The sequence below is a fragment of the Octopus sinensis genome, linkage group LG11 (genome assembly GCF_006345805.1).
Source record: "Octopus sinensis linkage group LG11, ASM634580v1, whole genome shotgun sequence".
In the NCBI taxonomy this organism is placed as follows: domain Eukaryota; kingdom Metazoa; phylum Mollusca; class Cephalopoda; order Octopoda; family Octopodidae; genus Octopus; species Octopus sinensis.
Genome location: NC_043007.1, coordinates 42,041,797 through 42,067,757, shown reverse-complemented (window position 1 = coordinate 42,067,757; position 25,961 = coordinate 42,041,797). Strand labels below are relative to the sequence as shown.

The 25,961-nt window shown below is 36.5% G+C and overlaps 1 protein-coding gene across 3 annotated transcripts in view; it reads right to left on the bottom strand.

Moving 5' to 3' along the window:
• Window positions 1–1,660: 1,660 nt before the first annotated feature.
• Window positions 1,661–25,961, bottom strand: part of LOC115217478 (intraflagellar transport protein 43 homolog) — a 57,068-nt gene continuing 32,767 nt past the window's right edge. For all 3 annotated transcript variants that reach the window (XM_036507405.1, XM_029787185.2, XM_036507406.1), the window contains 4 exons: window positions 25,781–25,853; window positions 8,539–8,611; window positions 5,687–5,749; window positions 1,661–2,102 (listed from right to left, as the gene is read on the bottom strand). In XM_036507405.1, the coding sequence (XP_036363298.1) occupies window positions 1,998–2,102; window positions 5,687–5,749; window positions 8,539–8,611; window positions 25,781–25,853 (314 nt within the window). In that variant the 3' untranslated portion in view covers window positions 1,661–1,997. The remainder of the gene's footprint in view (window positions 2,103–5,686; window positions 5,750–8,538; window positions 8,612–25,780; window positions 25,854–25,961) is intronic.

Genomic DNA, 25,961 nt, shown 5'->3' with positions numbered 1-25,961 from the left:
GCTCTGGCTCTGTAGTACAAATGTCTTGTTTTCATAAGTTTGGAATTAAAATCTTCCACCAAACCTTAGTCACAATTTATGTTCCTAATACTAGCTGAATGATAACTAAGTTATTTTACAAAATTCCTTGTTATATTTAAAGTAATTGAAAGAAACACAGAGCATCTCAAAATAAATACAGTAACAAAAGGGTTAATAGACATCTCTAATTGAGACTTGAGCGTAGCTTATATAAATTAAAGCAAAATTTAATAATAACAATAATAATAATAATAATAATAATAATAATAATAATAAAAATAAAAATAAAAAGAAGAAATGATAATAGTCCAATATACTATAGGCACAAATCTTTAGGGGAGAGGGTTAGTTGATTACATTGGCCTAAGTGCTCAGCTGGTATGTATTTAACCATAGTGTCTCTGGTTGAGACTTTGGAGTAGCTTATATAAATCAAAGCAAAGGCAAAAACATAATGATAATAATAATATTAATAATACTGCGAATAACAATGGTTTCAAATTTTGGCACAGAACCAACAGTTTTTGAGGGGAGGAAGAAGTTGATTACATCAAGTTTGGTATTTGACTGGTACTTATTTTATCAACCACAAAAAGGATGAAAGGCAAAGTTGACCTTGGTGGAATTTGAACTTAGAATGTAAAGCTGGGAGAAATATCATTAAGCATTCTGTCTGGTGTGCTAACAATCCTGAAAGCTCGCTGTCTTTTATAGTTTCTATTATATGCACAAGGCCTGATATTTTGGAGAAGAGGGCTAGTTGATAACATTGACCTCAGTGTTCAACTGGTACTTATTTCATTGATCCCAAAAGGCAAAGTTGAAAGTGGAATTTGAATCCAGAATGTAAATAGCCGGAAGAAATGCCACTAAGCAATTTGTCTTGTGTGCTAATGATTCTGCTAGTTCACTGCCTTAATAATGGTTTAAAATTTTAGCCAGCAAGTTTGGGGGAAGAGGGTAAATTGATCCCCGGTACTCAGCTGGTTCTTATCTATCAACACCAAAAGGATGAAAGGCAAAGTCAGCCTTGGCAGAATTTGAACTTAGAATGTAACGATGGATGAAATGCCACTAAGCATTTTGCCCAGTGTGCTAACAGTTCTGCTAGCTCACTGCCTTAATAATAATAATAATAATAATAATAATAATAATAATGGTTTCAAATTCTGCCACAAGGGCAGCAATTTTGTGTGAGGGAATAAGTCGATTACATCAGCCCCAGTTTTTCACTGGTACTTAATTTATTGACCCCAAAAGGAGGAAAAGTAAAGTCGACCTCGGTGGAATTTGAACTCAGAACATAGTGGCAAACAAAATACTTCTAATTATTTCGCCCAGTGAGCTAACAATTCTGCCAGCTTACCGCCTTCTTAGTAGTAGTAGTAGTAGTAATAAATCTTGGAGTTTATAGAAACTGAAAAATAGGAATTTTGTGATTGTAATGTACTTCCTAATGAATGTAAACTAATGTAAGTGGTTCTAACTGAAGTCAAAACCTGGACTGCCAATTCAGATTAGAGGAACAACTGCTTCAGTCAGTATTTCAATGAATATTCTCCACTTTCATTACATAAGTATTTATACAAGGTACATAGTAAAACAATGTTGAAAATAAATAAATAAATATAACAAACAATAAAATTAGCAAAAAACGCTTCCCAGCAGCTTTAATGAAGTTGGTTACAGTTTATACTCATATGCATACACAGAAACGCAGACATTCCCATACTTACAAACACACTGCATGTATACACACATGCGTACATGCACACACACACACTAACCCCCCCACTCTCTCTCTCTCTCTCATGCAAGCATTTCCAGCATACTTTTAATGATATAAATTTTTGACAGTATTCCATTTGAAAAGATATTTTCTTTCTGAAAAATTCCTACAAATGTAGTTTGGCAATGAAAAAAGCACACATTGGATAATTTGACTGAAAAGTAGACAAGATGCCCAGGCAGAGTCTCTATAACAGCTCAGTAATTGGTGAAGAAGAGTTCTTATCTTTTATATTGGCAATTTCAGAAGAAACCTCAGTGAAGAGTTGTTCCCAGTTCCATGGTTTATCTTCCTGTAGTTGTAAAAAAACAGGGAGTTATCATTTACAAGGTTCAATCACACATTGTGTTTCTTACTCTCTACTTCATTCCTTTCCCAACCCCCTCTCTCTCTCTCCCTCTCTTGTGCCCTTGTTCTGCCATCAATATCAGCTTTGCACTGAGGCAATGCCATAGACAATGGTTGTTAGCAATGGTTATAGACAATGGTAGTAGCAATGGTTATAGCTAATTCAAAACAATATCTACCCCTTCTGTTGTTTAATCTCATTCAACCTTAATTAAGCAGACATATGATGATAGTCATTCTAGCTATGACCATCCAGTTTATATATATATATAGCTTTCTATCAGTTATGACAATATGGATTCCAGTTCATCTGATCAACTGAACAGCCTGCTCATGAAATTAATGTGCAAGTGGCTAAGCATTCCAGAGACACTCGTGCCCTTAATGTAATTCTCAGGGAGATTCAGTGTGACACAGAATGTAACAAGGCTGGCCCTTTGAAATACAAATACTACTCATTTTTGCCAGCTGAGTACACTGAAATAAATGTGAAATAAAGTGTCTTGCTCAAGGACACAATGTCCCACTAGGAATCAAACTCATGACATTCATTTTGGAGACAGCCCTTCTCAGGCAGTATGTCTAACAATAGTCATTTGGTCAGCTGTGTGGTTCAGAAGTTTCTTTCCCAACCACATGATTTCATTATCAGTCTCATAATGTGACACCTGGGCAAGTGTCTTCTACTATAACCCTGGGTTAACCAAAGCCTTATGATTGGATTTTGTCAACAGAAACTGAATGAAACCGCACATGTGTGTGTGTGCGTGCACGCGCATGCTATCATATCTCTTTGTCTTGGCATTGTGTGATAGTTGTGAATGAGCATCGCTGTGATACAAGTGATGTTCATTTCCAATCTTCTGAGAAGACATATCAGGCCATGGGGAGAAAAAACACAGTCAAATACCCAAACCATGCATTTTCACATTTAGAGTATCTAAGACTACATTGCCCAATAATGTCCTTTTTTAAAAGACAGTGGTGTAAGCAGATTGAGAAACCACTCAGACGTTTTCTTGTCAGTGTGCTATCTTCATTGGGACCACATGCTTTGAGACTAAAATCTTTGGATACCATGCCTTACAGCTGAGATAAAAACGAAACCAATTAAGGGAAACAATATAGTCGCTCAACTTGTTATAAACCACAGCTATATGACCCTTAAATCATATCCTAGTGCCTTAAAAAGGAAGGCTATATTAGACAGTGTAGTCATGGATACATGAAAAGATGAGATAATTAGAACTGGAAAACTTCTGATCATAGATGTGTTTGACAAGACCAACCCATGCCAGCATGGAAAGTGGATGTTAAAAGATGATGATGACCTGAGCTCAAGGTTAGGTTAAGGCTGACTGTTGCTTTAAGTAGAATCCAACAATAATGCCTCTTTAGCCTTTCCATCACCCAACAAGCAAAGCCTTAAGATGTCTTAAGTACTGAATATGAAAAACAAAGATTAAATCTTCAGTTTTCTTCCAGATCATCTCCTCGACCAGATTTCAACAACTATATTACTTATACTATATTACTGCTTTTTAAAATTTTATATATATTTAACACTCAATAGCACTAACCAATATAAGTAAATTATTTGCTTATAACAAGGGCTGCATATGTTCAGCATCCCAGTAAAGATTAATGCAGACTTAGCTGGAAATTAACATAATCATTATTCTTTTGATGTTCATTTTTCATGAGTGAGACAGAATTTGTTGAGGTAGATTTTTCACAGCTGGACGTCCTCTCTATAACCAATCCTCACTTGCTTCCCCCATGGCCTGACATGTCTTCACAGAAGATTGGAAATAAACATCACTTGTATCACAGTGATGCTCATTCACAACAATCACACAATGTTAAGACAAAGAGATATGATAGCATGCGTGTACACACACACACGCATGTGGTTTCGTTTAGTTTCTTTTGACAAAATCCAATCATAAGGCTTTGGTTAACCTGGAGTTATAGTGGAAGACACTTGTCCAGGTGCCACATTATGAGACTGATAATGAAATCATGTGGGTGGGAAAGAAACTTCTGAATCACACGGCTGACAAAATGACTATTGTTAGACATACTGCCTGAGATGGGCTGTCTCCAAAGTGAATGAAGCTTTGAATGAAGTGAATGAAGAATAATACTAAATCATTATGCAAAGCTCATGACTCTATCACATTGTTAATAAATGTGGATTAACTAATGAAGATAATTTAGGACATTGTTATTGCTGCTGTTTGGTCCCAAGTCAACTAATGTGGCCTTTAATTCACTGCAATTTCTAGCAGGGCATGTGATCATGCAGCAGCTCCCATGTCGACCTGTTAAATGTGGATTAATTGATGAAGGTAATTAGGTTGCTGCTGTTGTTTAATCCTCAGGTAACCTGATCTCAGTACATCTGTGATCAAAGATATTCCAGCTGTCACCATTCTCTCTATCTATAGGTGTCCACAGCTACATTATCCAATGTGTCTTTATTGTTTCCTTTGTGTTTTTTTGAGACAGTAGGAGTGGCTCTGGCAGTTCAAGGCTTCTTTCTTAGCTTGAGGTAACATGCATGTATATTGTGTCAGATCATTCATAGAGCTACTGGTAACATGTAACCCAGTACAACTTGCTGCATGTTCAGGCTGTTGGTGACAGAACTAGCAACACTAGCAAGCCTGCTTGGTAAGGAGAATGGTTTACATTAGACACCCTGTGAGGTGAAAAGCAAAACCTGTCAAAGGATGAATGAACTCAATACAATCAACAGTCAGGAGACCTCCAGTCTTAGTTTAGATATGTCTCTAGAAGAAAGAAATTCTGACATAACACCCACTTTGTTTTGAAACTGGAGATTTTACTCTAGCTTGTTTCTGGATTACTTAGTTTTGTGAGTGAGAGTCTTTGCAAAGTTGTGTTTGGTATTACTGACTAAATTTCAGCACTTGCATTGCTGATATCCATTGTCTTTAACAACTAGGAGTGGCTGTGTGGTAAGGAGCTTGCTTACGAACCACATGGTTCTGGGTTCAGTCTCACTGCATGGCACCTTGGGTGAGTGTCTTCTACTATAGCCTCGGGCTGACCAAAGCCTTGTGAGTGGATTTGGTAGATGGAAACTGAAAGAAGCCCGTCGTGTTTATATATATATGTGTGTGTGTGACTGTGTTTGTCCCCCCAGCATTGCTTGACAACCGATGCTGGTGTGTTTATGTCCCCATAACTTAGCGGTTCGGCAAAACAGACCGATAGAATAAGTACTAATCGATTAGTTCGACTAAAGGCAGTGCTCCAGCATGGCCACAGTCAAATGACTGAAACAAGTAAAAGAGTAATGAGTAAGATAAATTGTCAGTGATGGTCATACTTGTCTATGAGTTGACAGCTCCCATATACATACATACCTGCATGCATGGATATTGCCTTTGTAAATTATGAAGGACTCTGGTAAATTGGCTCAAAACAGATAATTTACACTGAACTTAATGAATGTACAAATATACTGTAAAGAAATTTTTAAGGAAACAATCAGCTCACCTCAATTAGATCTGATTCTGGTAACAAGCACCTGGTTAACATCTTTAAATCCACCTCATTGTCCTGAGAAATAATAATAATTATTTATGATGATACTTGTTTAAGTTTTCTTCATTGTATTGGATACATAAACACAATACTGAAGTTACAGCAAGACACCTATCCCTGTCCCTCTATATCTCTAATCTCTCCTCAACTGGTAAAAAGCCCTACCCTCTCTATTACTCTCTTCTCCCAATTGAGGGGTCTTCGTCTAGCAAGTTACTTTGTGACTCTGTCGGTGCTGGTGCCACATAAAAAGCACCACTGCTGGTGCCATGTTAAAAGCACTGGTGATGGTGTCACATAAAGACCACTAGTGCTTTTCCATTCTTTCCCATTCCCCCAGCAGTTCAAAGGTTCATTTATAAATCTAAGAGCTTGACAATGATTGTAGAGAATATTCATGTCACCAATGTTCTAACTTTCAACCATATGTTGACAGATTTTTTTGACATTTTCTCTCATTTTCATTTTCTGTTCTATCCTGGACATGCTCTCTTATCTGTTGTGAATACTCACTGTATTCTCTTTGATTCATATTTTTGTTTCTATGCTGCAGCTCCCATGCTTATCATAGTGATTTTACCCTCTGTTTTTATCTATGTCCTTGCCTGTACTGTTTCATTTATTTTCTTGTTAGCTTACATCATCTATCATCATCATTATTTAATGTCCACCAACATGATAGAAGTCCAGAAGCCTGGCTCCCTCCTCATTGTGGGAACCAAATCCATTGCCACCATGCACACCATGAAAGCTCCCTGGATATTGTCCAACATGCCTGTTGAAGTTGCCAGCCACAAAGAGAAAATCTCTCTCATTCGTCGATGAGGTAGTCTGCAAGAGGGTGTCATAAAATCGGTCTTTCTGTTCATCAGGTAGCCCTGGCTGAGGGGCATAGGTGAAGATAATGGTTGTTATTTCATGTTAGAGCACTTTTATTATTTTAACTGGTAGCACTTGCATGTGCAAGTTGTTTGCAAGACATCAGAGACTCTGACTACCTTGATTATCTTATCAACCCATTTCTCAGCAAGGAGTGTACCCATGCCTGCAACCCCATCACTGTTCCCTACCCAGAAAATCTTATACCTATGTTCTTTGCATGTGAGGAACCTAGCAGAACTTCCTCTCCACCTTACCTCCTGGATGCAACACCTCTGTTCAAGCATCTCAACAATCTCATTAGACCTAACCTTTCAATGTGCCAACTCTGAGGGTGTGGAAGGTGTGGGCTGGCAAGACCCATGGATGGGGAACAGCAGTATTATGCATCTGAAAAGAAAGCTCGCATGTGTATTTGGCAGACATCATAAACAATCAAATAGGCTTCAACCTGCATACATTTCACCATCGTTATATTTACTTAATAATCACTATGTTTAACAGGAGATAGACACTAGACAGGGATGGCGGGGGAAGCGTTCTGTATAGGTAGCTGTTATAGGTGCTTAGGAGAAATACATCCAGTAGAGGTTTAGAGGAGAGAGACTTCTGGTAGAGGTTAGAGGAGAAAAACTTCCGGTAAAGGTGGTGGGGGTGGGTTGGGAGGGTGCACTGTGGAATGACAAAACACTATAACTGCCCTATCCCCTAGCTGAAGCCAATGAAGCATAGATACAGACAAAGCAAAAGCCACTGATTAATAATCAACATGGCAAAGCAAGAGGGTAACAAACTGGGAGAGAGAGAGAGGGTGAAATTTTCAAGAATTAGGGCTGTAGTCGAGGAAACAGTAGAACTTTTGGATAAGATAGTGGGTAATAGACAAACAATTGAAGAGATGGGATTTTCAAGATTCAGAGCAAGAGTAAACAGAATTGAACAATTGGATTTCATAACTTTTCTATAACACAGAATAAATGACACTTTGTAGCTAAATAGATAACTAAATGAATAATAGTAATAATTATAATGAGCACTATAGAGTGAAACAGAGTTGAACATTTGCATTTCTTAACTTCACTATAACTATAACATAACATATAGCATGGAGTAAACAAAACTTTGTTACTAAATAGATAAATAAATGAACAACAATAATAATTATAAGGAGCGTTAAAGTGAGAGAGAATTAAATATAGGCTTTCTTAAGTTTACTATAATACACGGCATGGAGTAAATGAAACTGTATGGGTAAATAGATAAATTAATGAATAATAATAGTAATTATAATTAGTGCTATAAAATGTGTCAGGTTGGAAAACAAAAGTTGCTTATCTGAATATTATCGCTTTGTACTTTGTGGCTGAGATTGCACTTCCTGAATAATAATGATTTCAAATTTTGGCACAAGGCCAGCAATTTCGGGAAAGGAGTAAGTTGATTACATCAAACCCAATGTTCAACTGGCACTTATTTTATTGACCCTGTAAGGATGAAAGCAAAGTTGACCCTGGTTGGAAAAATGCTGCCAAGCAATTTGTCCAGCATGCTAACAATTCTGCTAGTTCACCACCTTCACTGTCTAAATAATGATAATGATGATGATAATGATAATAATAGTAATTATTTCTTATATAGGAACAAGACCTCAGTCTGATAGGGAACACGAAATTGAGAATGTGCAGCAGTAATGCCTTCATCAATTATAGTGACATTAATGAAATAAAATCACTATAAGATACCAGTCAAGGTTATCCACTATGATATCACATATACTATATCCCATCCCATACATCAGTTAAATCATCAATCAAGACATTTACCAAAATATCTGACAGCATATCAACTAATATCCATGAGGGTGTCAGTAAGATATTTCTCACAACATTCATGGGGTTATATAGAAAGTTATTAACTCTACTTACCAGTGAAGGAAATGCAGCCTGCTTCAAGTCATTGTCCAATTCTCGGTAGGTCAACACTTTACTGATTTGGACCCTGGAAAAAGAGTGACTTAATTATTCTATGTATTAATTGATAGAGAGACTTCTAATGGTGCTTCCAATGTCTACTATTGTTTACATTGAAGTCTAAGCAATTCATTCACCTAAGAGGTATTTCTTCCTTGAATCATTATTTGAAGATTGGAAAGATTTTCAGTGGTGTCCCCCTGACCTAAAGGCCAGTTGTTGTTGTTTAACCCTTGGTCAAACCTGAGCAGGCAGGCACATGATCAAAGTGTTCCAGCTGGGGCCTCCTTGTTTTTTGTTTTTTTATCTATCAAATCAATGTATCTAAGACTACATTATCCAATGTATCATTCAGTTACTTTTTTTTTAAGGATATGGTATTGAGAAAGACTTGATTGCTATTTCTAGCTGGTTGATCAACCATACTGAGGTTCCTATGTTGGTTCATAATGCTTTGAGTTGAGAGTGTAGATAACCATGGGTACAAGTACCACTCTGGTACCTCTGTAAACTGTCAATTTTTTGCATAAACCTTTTTTTTGTAAATACTGAAGCTTCTTGAACTTTGTTTTATTATACAGTTCTATATTTAAGACCACTACGCCATATGCACATGGGCATATGGCGTGGTTAAGAGTGTGGGCTACTAACCCCAAGATTCCGAGTTTGATTCCAAGCAGTGACCTGAACAATAATAATAATAATGATAATAATAATAATAATAATAATAATAATAATAATAATAATATAATAATAATAACATCGAAAAATACCTTAGGAATGAGAACCCAGGTTCGAAATTTCCCCAAGACACCTGAAGAAGGCTGGAGGGTACATCAGCTGAAACGTTGTGTTAACAACAAACAAGACGAGGACAAATATCCGTTGAATGTAAATAATGTAAATATTGTTTGTTTTATATATTTAAAACTAATTCCTGCTAAGTGACGGATTTACTCATGTATGGGCAGATGTTGGGTGATGAGAATTCCTGCAAACTACCATTGGTTCTAATCCACTATTTCTAAATCTTCCAAACCTATTTATAGAATTTTTATTCTCAACATTTCTACTTTTCAGTATTCAGGTACAACACAACTGACTTTCTGGACATTGATGGTTCAGAACCTCTTATCACCTGCTTTTATTTATAAGCAGGAACTGTAAATTCCCACAGCTATCAGGCTGGTTTTCTCATACCTTGCACAGACAAGTACCTTTACAGTGCAGCATTAATAAACTTGTATCATTTATACTAATGTATTGGTACCTGTATTTCATTTAATTATTTAAGTAAATTTAATATTTGTTTAATTTAGAGTGTGTTGACCAAGGTGATCACCCCTGGTTCAGAAAAGTCAATGACATGAAAAGGCTTTGAAACCAAAGGTTTCAGAAAATTGATGTTGTACATCAGAAAAAAATGTCAAAATTTGCAAGCAATAAAAGTTTGTCAACAGAGTAAGTTATGCATGAGATTATTAAAGCTACTGATAGTGAGGATATTACATCAGGAGAAATGTTTTCCATATTCTTTCCAGTTTGTCCAGTGGTGTTGCAAGGATTATTAGCATCCAGGGACAAAGACAATTTTGGTGCCCTACCTTAATTAGCAACGAAAAGGAAATTTAGCTCTGCTTCACACCTGCACTCAGAGACAACTTGTCCCTAATCCTTGATATGCACTGCAGGTTTTGCTGTCTGCCTTGACTCAGTTGCATTAATAAGATTACAGTAGTAGACAGTGGTTTGTGGATTACTCATTAACAACCCCATGACTTCTTAACAAACACTGTTTGTTTCTTTTACCCTGAGCAAGCAGAGGTGTAACAAGAATAACTTACAAGCAATTCTAAGGGTTCAAGTCTGTCAAATGAACTACAGATGTTTCTCAAGCCAAGGAAAAGAAAATGTTCACCACAAACAATCAAAAGCCAACAGTACTGTTATTCTAAATGCTGAAATTAGAGCCAGTGAAAATGCTTTTGAAAAATTATGAAACTCTATGAACACCTCAAACCTAAAGACAAGTTGTTCAATTTTTCTTTCAGCATATTATTTAGCTCAGAATAACAGACCAGACTTTGATCACTTTGGCTTATTGGAACTTCAAAAGAAAAACAGTATTGACATTGGAATTTGACTACATTCTTGCATTAGTGCTACACAGATAATTAATCACATAACCATTTATATGAAAATGGAAATCTGCCAGCATATCAAGCAGATAAATGGCAAAATTTCTGTTCTCACTGATAAATCAACAAGCCTAAGTATTAAGATCACTCTAATAGTTTATTTGAAATGTGAAAGTGATAAAAAAGGTGACTACCATTTTATGTTTTTACACCTAATTAGGTTGTCTGATCAGAAATTGCTAAATATCTATTGAATTGTAGCATCAACTATGGGTTTGATGCTGTTTACTTGAAACAAACTTTTAGTATTTACTAGTGATGGGGTCAAGCATAATGTTTTGTATGAAATCTATTGTTGTAACAATTCTCAAGGAACACTACTGTGATTTGATAATTTGACAGTGTTTTAATCCTAGCTTAGAAATTTCAGTAGGTGAGAGAAATTCATGGAATTAATATAGTTTTCACTCATTTATTGATGAATTGTACTTCATCTCACAATCAAAAGGAATTGCCAGAATGTGCATCTCAACTACAATAATACATTTGTTCTGGGCACTAGGTGGACAGTTACACTTAGAGCAGTGTGGCAGAATTATGAAGCTGGTTTTTAATTTTTTGATAAGAATAAAAAAAATTAAGGATGAAACAAGGCTTGGAAATGATAAAAAAAATTATGAAGGTCTCTTAAAAAGACTCTCCTCAGAACAGTTTCTTTTGGACTTAACTTTTATGTTGCATGAATTTGGTTTACTGTCAAAGTGTTAACAGAAATGATTATTTATGCAGACAAATTAATCCAATAAAACACAAGATCACTGCATGAACTGAAAGAGCTTGGTACAAACACTCTAGAAGCTTAAAAAACATTTGAAAAATGTAATTTTGAAAGAAATTACCTTAACTTAACAAGCAGCAACAAAATTGTCTACATTAACTTATTTACATTTCTTACTAGTCTTATAAATAATTTCCAACATAATAATTTTACGGAAACATCCTTGATAGCTCTCAGACTTCTGAATCTCAATGTATGCATAAATCCCAGTTAAATGAAGGCTATGAGCCTGCTGAAATACTGCAAATTATGTAGAAGCTGTAATATAATCTCTATGCAAGAGGCTTAAGCTTTTTTTTCATCCTCTATAGTAAATAATTTCAGAGATTATGTGATCATGGATGCTGCAGCTACCAAGATTTACAACTATTACTGACTGAGCTGTCCACAACTTATTCCTATTAGAACTGTTGAGTGAGAGAGGAGATTCAGTCACATGAAGACATATCATGTATCAGCCCTTAAGTTTGTCAAGCCATGCGAATCTTATCTAGTTCAATGAAATCTCAAGCCATATGTCACTAGTTGTGGTGCCAAGGATCAGCAGATAACACTAGTACAACAGTTACTTCCCAGAACACAAATTATGAATCACTCACTGTGGAAATTATTGTGGCACCTCTTATTAGGATTTTTGTTACCATATTTCTGTTGAATTTATTTTGAAAATAATGAAGGAAATGACAAGATTTTGTTAGAGCAGGCACCTAAAAATTTAGCAAAGAACCCCTATAAATGACTGAGTCAACAGGACACCACAACCAAAACTACAACACTACATTAAATTCATCAGTTCTCACAGTAATTTAGTTGATGGAAGTCTTCTCTGAACTTTTCTGTGCATCCACCAGATCCTACAGATTCTGGATTTTGCCAAATAACCAGCTGAAAGGTGGACAGTTTGTATTGTGCTACTTATATTGTATTGCTTCTATTGTCATGAAAAACAACCCTTGACAGACAAGTCCTCTTTGTGCTACAATAGGAACTACAGTGTAGTAGGGATTGCCATAAACTGTAAAACTGATGAGGATTTCCTTAGCTTACAGTGTTAAGTCTGACACTCTCCTCAGAAAATATGACCTGCTTCAAGTGAATGAGAGTTGGATGGAGATAAAACAATGTTCTCATATAGAACCTACAATGCTCAATGAGACAAGAGAGAAGAGGCTGTATGTGGCTAATTGCCTTGCTAGAAGCATTAGCTAACATATCCTTGCTATTTTCAATAAAGAAGAAAAACATTAGTCAATATAATTCCACATGGTTCTGGTTTCACCTCCGCTGTGTGGCATCTTGGGCAAGTAACTTCTGCTACAGCCTCAGGCTGACCAAAGCTTTGTGAGTAGTTTTGGTAGATGGAAACTGAAAAAAGCTTGTCATATATATATATATATATATATATATATCAAAGTAAATCCAAAAAGAACAACCCCACCCCCCAAAAAACCAGCAACGTGAGGACGTGGTACATGTAATGCATTAGTAGATGCTCAGGAAAGGAAAGAAAGATGGTTTAATGTTTCGAGCAGACGCTCTTCTTCGGAAAGTCCAATGGAAGGGAAGGCGGAGGAAGAAAATCGCCAACAATTCACATGTGGTTACATGTGTGTGTGTGTCTTTGTGTCTCTATTTGTCCCACACCATCACTTGACAACCAGTGTTGGTGTGTTTATGTTCCTGTAACTTAGCAGTTTGGCAAAAGAGACCAACAGAATAAGTACCAGGCTTTAAAAATAAGAACTTGGGTCAACTGTTTGACTAAAATTTTTCATGGTGGTACTCCAGCATGGCTGTAGTCTAATGACTGAAACAAGTAAAAGATAGATAGCAAGCATAGCTGTGTGGCTAAGAAGTTCACTTCTCAATCACTTGGTTTGGGGTTCAGTCTTACAAGTGTCTTTTAAAGCTCTGGGGTGACCAGAGCCTTTGTCAGTGGATTTGGTAGATGGAAGCTGAAGGAAACACATCATTTTTTCATTCATTTATTTATTCATGTTATGTATGTATGTATGTATGTATGTATGTATGTATGTACGTATGTTTGTATCATCATCGTCATCGTTTTATGTCTGCTTTCCATGCTGGCATGGGTTGGACAGTTTAACTGAGGACTGGTGAGCCAGAGGCTGCACCAGGCTCAATCTGATCTGGCAAAGTTTCTACAGCTGGATGCCGTTCCTAATGCCAACCACTCCAAGAGTGCAGTGGGTGCTGGTGATGATGATGATAATGATGATAACCCAACCTAAAGAGATGGGATAATCCTGACTAAAATGCATTTGATTATAAGTCTGCTTTGTCTGGGTTGACCTGCATGCACATTTGTGTGTGTGTGTGTGTGTGTGTGTGTGCACGCGCATGTGCAGTCTAAACAACAACGATGATGACAACAAGAGCAAATGAAATAAAATATAAATAATACACATAAATAAAGCAAAATGCAAATTTTAGCACTGAATTAGCTAACTGATGTTATAAATCTCAAAAAAAAAAAAAGAAAAACTAAGCAAATTCCAAGGTAGAACTACTGTTGAGGAAACAGATACTATTCTAAGACAACACCACAGGTATGGTGATTGATAGAGAAATTCTTCAATGATAGTTACAAACAATTATTATGAATTGCGATACAGGGGAGATTTGTTTAACGGCTGAATTCCAGAATTTTATGCTATCTTCCGCCAAAGACATCCACCTTGGCTCACTGCCATGATGGGAAGGTGGGGGTAGTGGCCAGAGGGGCGAGATTATTAACATATGTGAAAACATGTCCTCTCTCTTTAAGAGGCATACCACACCACACACACACCAACATACACACACACATACTCTTTCTCTCTCTCTCCCTTATACACCTACCATCACACACACACACAGACTCTTTCTCTCTCTCTCTCTCTCTCTCTCACACACCTATAAACTATAAACTATCATATACACACACACCACATACACATGCTCTCTTTCTTTCTTATTTATAAACACACACACTTCCTCTCTCACACACATACTCACTTCTGTCTCATATACATAGTAAATAATTCTTTTATATTCACATTCTCATCTTCCCATTCATACATACACACCTACATGCCACACACACACACAGCATCTCATTTCACTCTTTCTCTCTAGTACCAATCTCATATATTCATCTCACGTTATCTTTCTCACACTTTCATGATCTTCCTTTCCTTTCTTTTAGACTCACTTTCCTCTCACATTTGCTCTTTCCAAGATTCTCTTTTCTCCTTACTCTTCTCTCTCTCTCTCTTTGGTACCATAAATAAATTCTCTCTTGCATATTTCCGTTTTTCTCTTTCCATTCTCACATATATACAAATAATTAACCATTCATGTAATTCATCTTTCTTACAAACACACACACACACACACATACACACACAAACATTCTCTCTCTCTCTTTCACAGTTTATCTCAATTCTAAACTGTAATCATTCTTATTCCCCACCTCTCTCTCTCTCTCTTAACCTCTAAGTGCACATGTAATTTGTTTACCCCTATTTCACCCCCATTCTCTTTAGAACCCTCTCCTCACTCAAAGTGACCTTCCTATCACTTGTAAAAAGTTCACAAAGAGAAATAAATGATTATGTTGCCAGGAGGTAGAGAAATCTGAGATTTGATTTTGGACAGGGCAAACATCAGGAGCAGCAGCAATTCAATGCAGGCTGTATGAGGAGATGGAGAAAAGTACCATTTGCTTCAGACTAGGGTCTCATGGCACATTAGTACATTTCACTTTTTTAGTTTTTTAATACTTATTATTTACCTATAAAGACCATCATTTATCCTCCCACCCTTATACCCCAATGTTCTACTGTTATATTTTTCTCATCACTCAGGCTGACTTTCCAATCTTATTCTTTCATTCACACAGTTTTTTGATTATCTTCTCAGCTCTCTAAGCCTGACCTTCCACTTTTACTGAATCTGATTCCCCACTCTTTGTTTTATTCTTTTACTTGTTTCAGTCATTTGACTGCAGCCATACTGGAGCACTGCTTTGGAGAATTTTAGTCAAAGAATCGATGCCAGTTCTTATTTTTAAGCTTGGTACTTATCCTATTAGTCTCTAAGTTACAGGAACATAAACACACCAAAAGAAATATGGTAACAGAAGGGTTAACAAAAAAAAAAATGCCCCTTCACAGTCAGAATTTCTATGGAGTCATCCATGGTTCAGTTTTATTGACATCATCAAACAAAAAATTACTGATGTGGGTGCGTGGTTAAGAAGACTACTTCTCAACCATATGGTTTTGTGTTCAGTCCCACTGTATGACACCTTGGGTGAATGTCTTCTGTAGCTCCAGGTTGACCAAAGCCTTAATGGATTTGGTAGATGGAAACTGAAAAAAAAAAACCCATTATATATATATAACTTTGCCTTTCATCCTTTCAGGGTCAATAAATTAAGTACCAGTCAAGTACTGGAGTTGATGTGATCGATTGTCTCCCTCCTCACAAAAATCCAGGCCTTGTGCCTATTGTAGAAAGGATTATTTTTAACTTTCCATGCAAAATCATCGTTTTGTCATCCTCATGGTCTTCACATCAACTTTTCCATGCTTGCATGGATCAGATGAAGTTTATTGATGTATAACAATCTCCTAAGCAGACCGAGTGCAGATATGAACAGCATAATGGAACTGGTATTAAGGAAGGATAGGAAAATATTAGATTTATAAGCCCTCAAATTCACTCCATAATTGCCCACGGGCATATAGCATAGTGGTTAAGAGCGCGGGCTACTAACCCCAAGATTTTGAGTTTGATTCCAGGCAATCATCATCATCCTGAATAATAATAATAATAATGATAACGTTGAAAAATACTTTAGGAATGAGAACCCAGGTTCGAAATTTCCCCAAGACACCTGATGAAGGCTGGAGGGTATATCAGCTGAAATGTGTTAACAACAAACAAGATGAGGACAAATATCTGTCAAATGTAAATAATGTACAGATGAAATACTGCTAAGCATTTTGTCTGGTGTTGGAAAGTTAAAAATAATACAACCCAAAAAGCAAACAATTAAACAAAAATATTGGAAACTATTGGTTCCCTTGTTTTATTAATCCTACTTGTGTATGACAAAAATTTGATAATATGCTTATTAAGATGCTTCAATATTAGTATTATACTTTTAAAGAACCATAGTGCAGGCATGGCTATAAGTGCAAGAGTGGCTGTGTGGTAAGAAGTTTGTTTCTCAAACACACGGTTCTGGGTTCAATACCACTGTGTGGCACACTGGATAATATCTTTTGCAATAGTCTCAAGCTGACCAAAGCATTGTAAGTGTATTTGATATATGGAAACTGAAAGAAGCCGGCCACACATACATAAGCACACACACACACACACACATTTAACTTTTTATTTTTTACTTGTTTCAGTCATTGGACTGCAGCCATACTGGAGTATCACCTTGAAGGGTTTGGTCAAGCAAATCGACCCCAATACATATTTTTTTAAAATGTGGTACAGTAATCCCTTAACTTTTGCAGGTGCTACGTTCCAAAACCCCCTGTGATAGGTGAAAATCTGCGAAGTAGAAATAGTACCATACTGTATATTTTTTGTATTATTTTTATGATTTGTATATATTTATTTTATTATAAATGCAAAACAGCACCACACACACTCACCTCCTGAGTTTCGTTTTCAATACAGTATGTGTGATTCTGTTTACTCATCTACAGTACACTACATATTTTCTTTTAATATATTTTCATTAATGTGTTATACAGTGCAGGACTCTCTCTTTACTCTTTTACTTGTTTCAGTCATTTTGACAGTGGCCACGATGGAGCACCATCTTTAGTTGAGCAAATCGACCCTGGAGCTTATTCTTTGTAAGCCTAGTACTTATTCTATCGGCCTCTTTTGCTGAACTGCTAAGTTACGGGGACGTAAACACACCAGCGATGTCGGGGGGACAAACACAAACACACAAACATATACACACACATACATATACAATGGGCTTCTTCCAGTTTCCATTTACCAAATCCAGTCACAAGGCTTTGGTCTACCCAAGGCTATAGTAGCAGACACCTACCCAAGGTGCCACACAGTAGGACTGAACCCAGGACCATGTGGTTGGTAAGCAAGCTACTTACCACACAGCCACTCCTGTGCCTATACTATACTATATTTTTATTTATTGATTTATTAATTTTTAGGTGTGAAAATGCTTATTTTACCACAGAAATAATTAAAATCTAAAAAAATATAAATATCTATCGGCCACAGAAACCCGCGATATACTGAGGAATCCACAATAATAATTTACATTTATTAGCCAGAAAAATCTGCGATGTACTGAGGGCATGATAGGTGAACCAAGATATGGCAAGTAATTACTGTACTTCTATTGGTTTCTGTTTGTCAAACTGCTGAGTTATGGAGACATAAACAAACCTGTGTGTGGGTGAGATACTGTCTTCTTTCTTTGACAATGTGCAATAGTCATAAACAAATGTCTCCATTATGTAAACAGTGTCGCATTGTTCTAAATCTTCTGTGAAAGCATGTCTGGTCATAGGGGAGATCTTACTTTACTGGCAATATGAGGTAAGGATTGAAAACAGGAAGAGCATCCAGCTATAGATAAATCTACCACAACAAAATTCCATCCGACCCATGCAAGCATGGAAAAGGGGATGTTAAAACAATGACGATGACAATGGCACATCCCATCCAGATACCTCATGTGACACAATGATGTTCTACAGCACATCCTTTGACAACCACTGTTTCACACTGTCTCTTTCAGTAAGACTCAAATTTTCTCTTTCTCTTACTGTCAGAATTTACTCACATACACACACACACTTTTAGCTGAACATTTTACACACTTTAAGAGACAGACTCTCCATTACACACACAAACACAAGCACACACACACTCTCCCTCTCTCGGATTTCTCACTCTTAATTTGACTTCCTGCTCTTTTTCATTCAAATTATTCATTTTGCTTTCATCAGAACTTCCTGTTCTCCCTCAGTTTGACTTCTTACTCTTTCTGATTGACTGAGTTCTCAGTTTCTTTTTCTGAATCTCACCACACCTGTATTTTACACACACACACGCACACACACACACACAATTTGTTTATCTGTCTTTCTCTCTCTGTGTCTGTCTGTCTTTCACTCTTTCCCCCCTTCTCTCTCTGTGTCTATCTGTCTGAAACTTTTTCACTTTGTCTTTCTTTCTCTCCCTCTCTCACACACACTCACATACACACAGTACACTAACACAATCCCGGTATGTCTCTTTCTCTCTCTATCTGTTTGTCTATCTATCACTCTCTTTCACATGCACACACATGCTTCCACAAACACAAGTTAACGTACACCATATATGGACTTTCCTCTTGAATGGAGCTGCACACACCTACTTATATGGACCTAAATACATACAAATATTACACACATACTTTTCAGATTAATGACATCCATGTCAATGACAGTTGAAAGGATAATATTTGTTGGGATGGGATTCCATATGCAGACATCCTTGAACAGATGGATTGAGGAAAAAAAAGAGGTTATCTTTCATTTTGTATCTTTTACTTCTTTCAGTCATTGGACTGTGACCATGGCAGGGGATTTAGTTGAAGGATTTAGTTGAACAGATCAATCTTAGTATAATATATTAATTTGTCACTGTTGGAGAACTGAGAAAGTGCCTCAAGACTGGATTGATGCCATTTTAGTCTCCTTGTATAAATCGGGGCCAAAAGATCTATGTGGTAATTTTCGTTTGATTTCGCTTTTGTCTGTGGTTGGAAAGGTACTTGCCTGCATCTTGTTAGAACATATAAAGTTTGCAACATTTAACTTTTTGGGTACCTTAGGACTAGACTGTCGATTTTTAGGTATTATCGAAAAATCTGTTTTTCCGCACACAAGATAATCGTCAGTCCAGCTCTCTGCAACTCTCATGACCAGCAGCACGAAATTTTGTCAGTGAACAGGTCGCGGTCTCAAAGTGATGAAAATATTTTGACAAATTAAATTTAAATGTTGAAGTGAATCTAACGGATTTTGTGTGTTTCTTAAATGGCTAATAAACACCTTCCATGCTGCAATTGTTTTTGTTCCAGCACATGATCTCAGATCAGGTCACTTGCTATGCAAGTACATCTCCGTAATATATATATATATATATAAAAGAAGAAAAGAAAATAGAGATATGTGGTCTTATCAATTCATTTCAGCATACTTTATCTCTAATCAACCTGTAAACCCCTCGCCCGAGCATATAACAATGCAAATCATAAACCGTAATATTTAGTCTGCTGAAATAAATTGGTAAGCCCACATATAACATTCAAAGGTACATCTTTTTTCCCCTGGTAAATATAAATTTAATGTACAAATTTGTAATTAAATTACTGAGTATTAATTGAAATGGTGGTAAGAAGTGAAGATGACCAATTTGCTGTTAATAATAAGCAATTATTAACTTCCTAATCTCCATTTTCTTTTCTTCTTTTAACCTTTTCATTACCAACCCGGCTGTAACCAGCTCTGGCTCTGAGTACAAATGTCTTGTTTTCATAAGTTTTGAATTAAAATCTTCCACCAAACCTTAGTCACAATTTATGTTCCTAACACTAGCTTAGCAATAAGTTATTTTATTAAATTCTTTGTTATATTTAAAGTAATTGAAAGAAACACAGAGCATCTCAAAATAAATTCAGTAACAAAAGGGTTAAATGGATATAAACTATATGCTTTATATATACCTATTGTTTTAAGGGAATTTCATTCCCCCCAAATACTAGGTATTGAACCAGTATTTCCTTTGATGCAACCATCCCTTCATGAGGTTAACATATCCTCTAATTAAACATATATATATATATGTATATATATATATATATATATATATACACTCACACAGTTCACTCTGTTGTGTGGTTAGGGTTAGGAAGGGTATCTAGTCATAAAAACCATGCCAAAACAGACACAGAAGCCTAGTGCAGTCTTCTGCCTGGCCAGCTTCTGTCAAACTGTACAGCATGGAAGATGGACATTAAATGATGATGATGATGATGAAATATATATTACAACAGGCTGCCACACAGTTTCCCCTCTATCAAATCCAATCACAAGGCTTTGGTTGTCCCAGAGCTGTAGCATAAGACACTTGCTTTAGGTGCCATGCAGTGGGACTGAACCCAGAATAATGCAGTTGAGAAGCAAACTTTTTACTACAAAGTAGTGCTTGCAGCTATGCAAATTCTCCCAGTGCTAGCACGAAAGAAAAGAGGTAAAACAGATGGAATGCAACAACAAAAGAAATGCAAGCAAATAAATGAAACATTTAATAAGTTACAGGCTTGTTCTGTGCATGGGCAACAACAATAAATGAATAAAAATATAAAAAAAAAGCAGCACAATCACTGCAGAAAATTCATCAACCACTGCCAACTGTTTACTTTACTCAGCACATATTTAGTGATGGCCAACTTTTTGGTAAATACCTCTCTGTCTCTCATAATAATTGGCTTCATCTTATCATTCCTGCTTTATTATTAGCTTAAATGTGTTAGTCAAAGGAGGCAGCATATACATGTGCCCACTTGTAGCAGCATTTGGTTAAACATCCTAGGAAGGAGGGAGAAATGGAGACTGAGGAGTGAGGAGAGAGTTTATTATAATCTACACTTAAACTTAATCCACTGTTAAAGTACATGGTTTTGTTGGCAAAAACTTTAATGCATAGACTTGTAAGTCAATCTGACTTCAGGGTCTTATGTTCAGTCCCATTACATAGCACCATGGGCAAGTGTCTTCTACTATAGCTTTGAGGTGACCAAAGTTTAGTGAATAGATTTGGTAGACAAAAACGGAAAGAAGCTCATTTGTGCATGTGTGTGAGCACATGTGTTTGAGTGTGTGTGTGCGTGATCATCATCATCCTCGTCATCATCATTTAACATCCGTTGTCCATGTTGGCACAGTTTGGGCAGTTTGACCAGGGCTGGTAAGCTGGAACGCTGCACCAGACTCTAATCTGATTTGGCATGGTCTTCTATGGCTGGATGCTCTTCCTAATTCCAGCCACTCTGAAAGCGTAATGCGTGCTTTTATGTGCCACTGGCATGGGTGCCATTTGCATGACATCAGTGTCTGCCATGACTGCAATTTTGCTCAGCTTGATGGGTTTTCTCAAGCTCGTCATAATGCCAAAGGTCTCAGTCATTGCCTCTGTGAGGCCCAATGCTCGAAAGGAACTCAGCTATTTTGCTTCCCTGAGGCCCAATGCTTGAAAGGAACTCAGCCATTTTGCTTCCCTGAGGTCCAATGCTTTAAAGGAACTAAAGTCACTGTACCTCCACGAGGCCCAACACTCGAACGGAACTCATCCACTTTGCCTCTGTGAAGCCCAATGCTTGAAAGGTGTATGTTTATATATATAAATATATATATCGTTTATCTTTTACTTATTTCAGTTGACTGTGGCCATGTTGGAGCACTGCTTTGAAGAGTTTTAGTCGAGCACATTGACCCTTAGGACTTATATTTTTAAGCTTAGCAAGCCTAGTACTTATTCTATCAGTCTATCAAGCATTAGTGGGAAACAAACACTGACAGAAGGACACACACATAGATACATTTATATATATATATATATATATATATATATTATATATATATATATATATATATATATATATATCTACATATACACACACACACATATATATATAAATATACAGGGGTTGGACAAAATAATGGAAACACCTGGCATCATAGCATCATAATTTTGAAATATTTATAAAACCCTCAAAAGCTTGTTTATTTTATGTTTTTTGATTTACTATTAGTGTTGCTTGATATGTTTTGCTAAAATTGCTGTTTCTTTTCAGATATCATCAGAAAAAGGTAATTAAAATTCATTAAAACGACAGATCTATCGGACTTTCAAAGAGGTCAAATTGTTGGTGCTCGTATGGCAAGCGCTAGCGTAACAAAAACAGCTGAAATGTTTGGTGTATCAAGAAGTACTGTCTTGAAAGTAATGGCAGCCTTTGAGAAAGAGGGAAAAACTTCCTTGTTGAAATAAAACTGGAAGAAAACCAAAACTTTCAGATAGGCCGTTGAACTCTTATGTGAATTGTTAGAAAGGATCACAAAAGCACAGCTCCCAAAATTACTGCAGAGCTTAATGACTACCTCAAGAACCCAGTTTCCACAAAAACTGTTTGCTTGGAGTTGCACAAAGCTGGATTTTATGGGAGGGCTGCAACCAGAAAACCACTACTTTAAAAAACAAACGTTGCAAAACATTTAGTAAAAACCTACAGAATTGGTCCCTAGAGCAGTGGAAGAATGTTATTTTCTTGGACGAGTCATCCTTTACCCTATTTTCGATCACCAGCTGAGTATACATGTGGAGACAACCAAAAGAAACATCTGCTCCAGACTGCCTTCTTCCAACTTAAACATGGAGGAGGATTTGTGATGATTGGGGGCTATATCTTGGAAATCCGCTGGCCCAATGGTTTCCCTTCATGGCAGAATTAATAGTCAAAACTATTTAAGCATTATATCTGATCAAATTCATCCTATGGTTGTGGAACTGTTTCCAGAGGGAAACACAATCTTTCAGGATGATAATGCACCAATTCACACAGTTAAAGTTGTTACTGAATGGCATGAGGAACATTCTAGTGAAGTTGAACATCATATCTGGCCACCATAGTCCCCAGATCTCAATATCACTGAACATTTATGGTGCATTTTAGAAAAACAAGTAAGGAGTCGATATCCTCCACCATCATCACTAAAAGGACTGGAGACTGTTTTAGCTGAAGAATGGACAAAATTTCCTTTGGAAACAATTCAAACTTTATACGAGTCTATACCTCATAGAATTCAAGCTGTAATTACTGCCGAAGGCGGTCGTACCCCATATTAAAATAAATTTGTTTGAAATTTTAAGGTGTTTCCATTATTTTGTCCAACCCCTGTATATATGACAAGCTTCTTTCAGTATATATCTATCAAACCCACTCATAAGGCTTTGGTCAGATTTTTTTTTCTGAGACAGTATTTTATGACTGGAAGTCTTTCTTGTTACCATCCCTTTTAGTTACTTCTTACAAGAAGGGATGCACTGTACCTATTCTAAAACTAAGATACACACGGATAAAACTGTTATAAACTTATGTCTACTTTTCCATGTTGTTACAAGTTAAATGGTTTTCTGAGGCAATAACTTACCATCCAATACCTTTCCTATTACCAATCCATCTCAGGTGTTGTGATAAACAATATAGCTTGGATAAATTATGCATAAAACAAAAAGAAAAAAGAGAAAACAAATACCCAGGTGGCTGTGTGATTAAAATGCTTATTTTTCAATCATATGGTTTTGAGTTCAGTTTCACTGTGCACCTCCTTGGGCAAATATCTCTTACTATAGCCCTAGGCCAAATAAAGTGAGTGAATTTGGTAGACAGAAACTGTGCTGAAGACTGTCATATGGCCCAAATGTAGGTTTACAGTTATTCAACTATCTCTTTCGCATTCAGATATTAAAAGTTTAGATCTTAGTTATAAAAAATATGAAAGCATTATTCTATGCTAATTTAGTTAACTGTAAGATAGAAATTTAAATGTAATAAAATGTTTTAAAAGAAACTGATCGAAGAAGTACCAGGCTTAAAAAAAAAGTTAAAAAATAAGTACTTGGGTCAATCTGTTTGACCAAGCCCTTCAAAGCAGTGTCCCAGCATGACCACAGTCCAATGATAGAAACAAGTAAAAGATATAAGTAGTTACAACTGGAATAGTGATGACCATAGACCCACTTGACCAACAAAATAACAACAACAACAACAACTACAAAGCTATCTTTGCTATCTCCCCACTCACTTCATCATTCTCCCACATTCTCACTGTTTTCACAGATTTTGTCAGCTTTGTTCTTTAAAGCAGAAACTGGTGTGTTGTAGATATTTGCAATACATTAACCTTTTATAGCTTGACACATAAAGTTTACTGATGATGAAGATGAAGATAACAATGAGGATGTTGTTGATGATGATGATGATGATGATGAAGACCTGGATGGAAGAGAAGTCAGTGAAGATGATATTGATGGTAGAGATATTGAAGAAGATGGTGGTGGTGATGATAATGATGATGTTGTAGGCAGTAATTTTGGATTATGATGATGAAGATAATGATGATAATGAACAGGGAAGGTATTGGTGATGAGGAAAAAAATGATGATGATGATATTGAGAGTAGCAGGAGTGCTAATGGAAAATGTTTTGATGATGGATGATGATTATGATGATGATGATGATGATGATGATGACACTGAATACTTTTACCGACCATTGCATCACAGAAGTTAACAGTTAAAACATGGCAGATCTAAAGAGCAGAATGTACTGGTTAGTTGCTCCTAAAAATCTGATCGGTTGTCATAAACAATAGTTCAGCCTGAGAAGAAATTAGTGCAGACTGAAACAGCAGCAACAATAACAATTATAATACAATGCCCCAACAATGGAACATATACAAGGTCAATAGGCTTCATAGAAATAACAGCTAAGTCTTCCACAAATCACACCTTGTTTTATAAAATGGAAGAACACGATAGATAATGTGGCTCTGGTTATAATTTGTCTGAAAAAAAAACCCAGGGTAGCCATGGATGGTAACATTTTTTATTATAGTTCTCTTAACAAAAGGAGGAAGATTAAAAGAGAGTGTGAAAGAAAGTGAGTGTGTATGTGTGATGTTATTAGCTCCATGTCAATCTTAATTAAGCAGATCTTAATTACAAGTCTTCTAGTCATGACCCTGTCTCTAATTACGTTAATATACCCTTCATTTTTTAATTTTATTTGGCAGGGTATGACTTGAGTGTCATTTAACCAGTATTTCTAGCAGGCTGTGCAATCACATAGAACATCCCTCATTGGCTTATGTGTATGTGTGTATACCTACGTGTGTATGTGTATGTAGTTATGTCTATATAAGAATGTGCAAGCAGCTTTTTAAGAGGAAAGTCCATGTATGGTGTGCCTTAACTTGTGCATGTGGAAGCATAAGAATGTGTGTGTGTGTGTGTGTGTGTGTGTGTGTGTGTGTGTGTGTGTGTGTGTGTGTGTGTGAGTGAATGTGTGTGCACATGCAAAGAAAAATGAAGTACCTACATTGGGGCATCAGCAACCTGTGGGATCAGATCTTCATCAGGTTGATCTTCTAGCTCTGGAATGGCAGCCACATCTGTAGAGTGCAAGCAGACACAAATATTTTTAGTGAGGGAGGCAGCAAAACATTTTTAAACAACAGAATCAGTCTAATGCAACTCTTAAGTGAAATACAACAATTCAA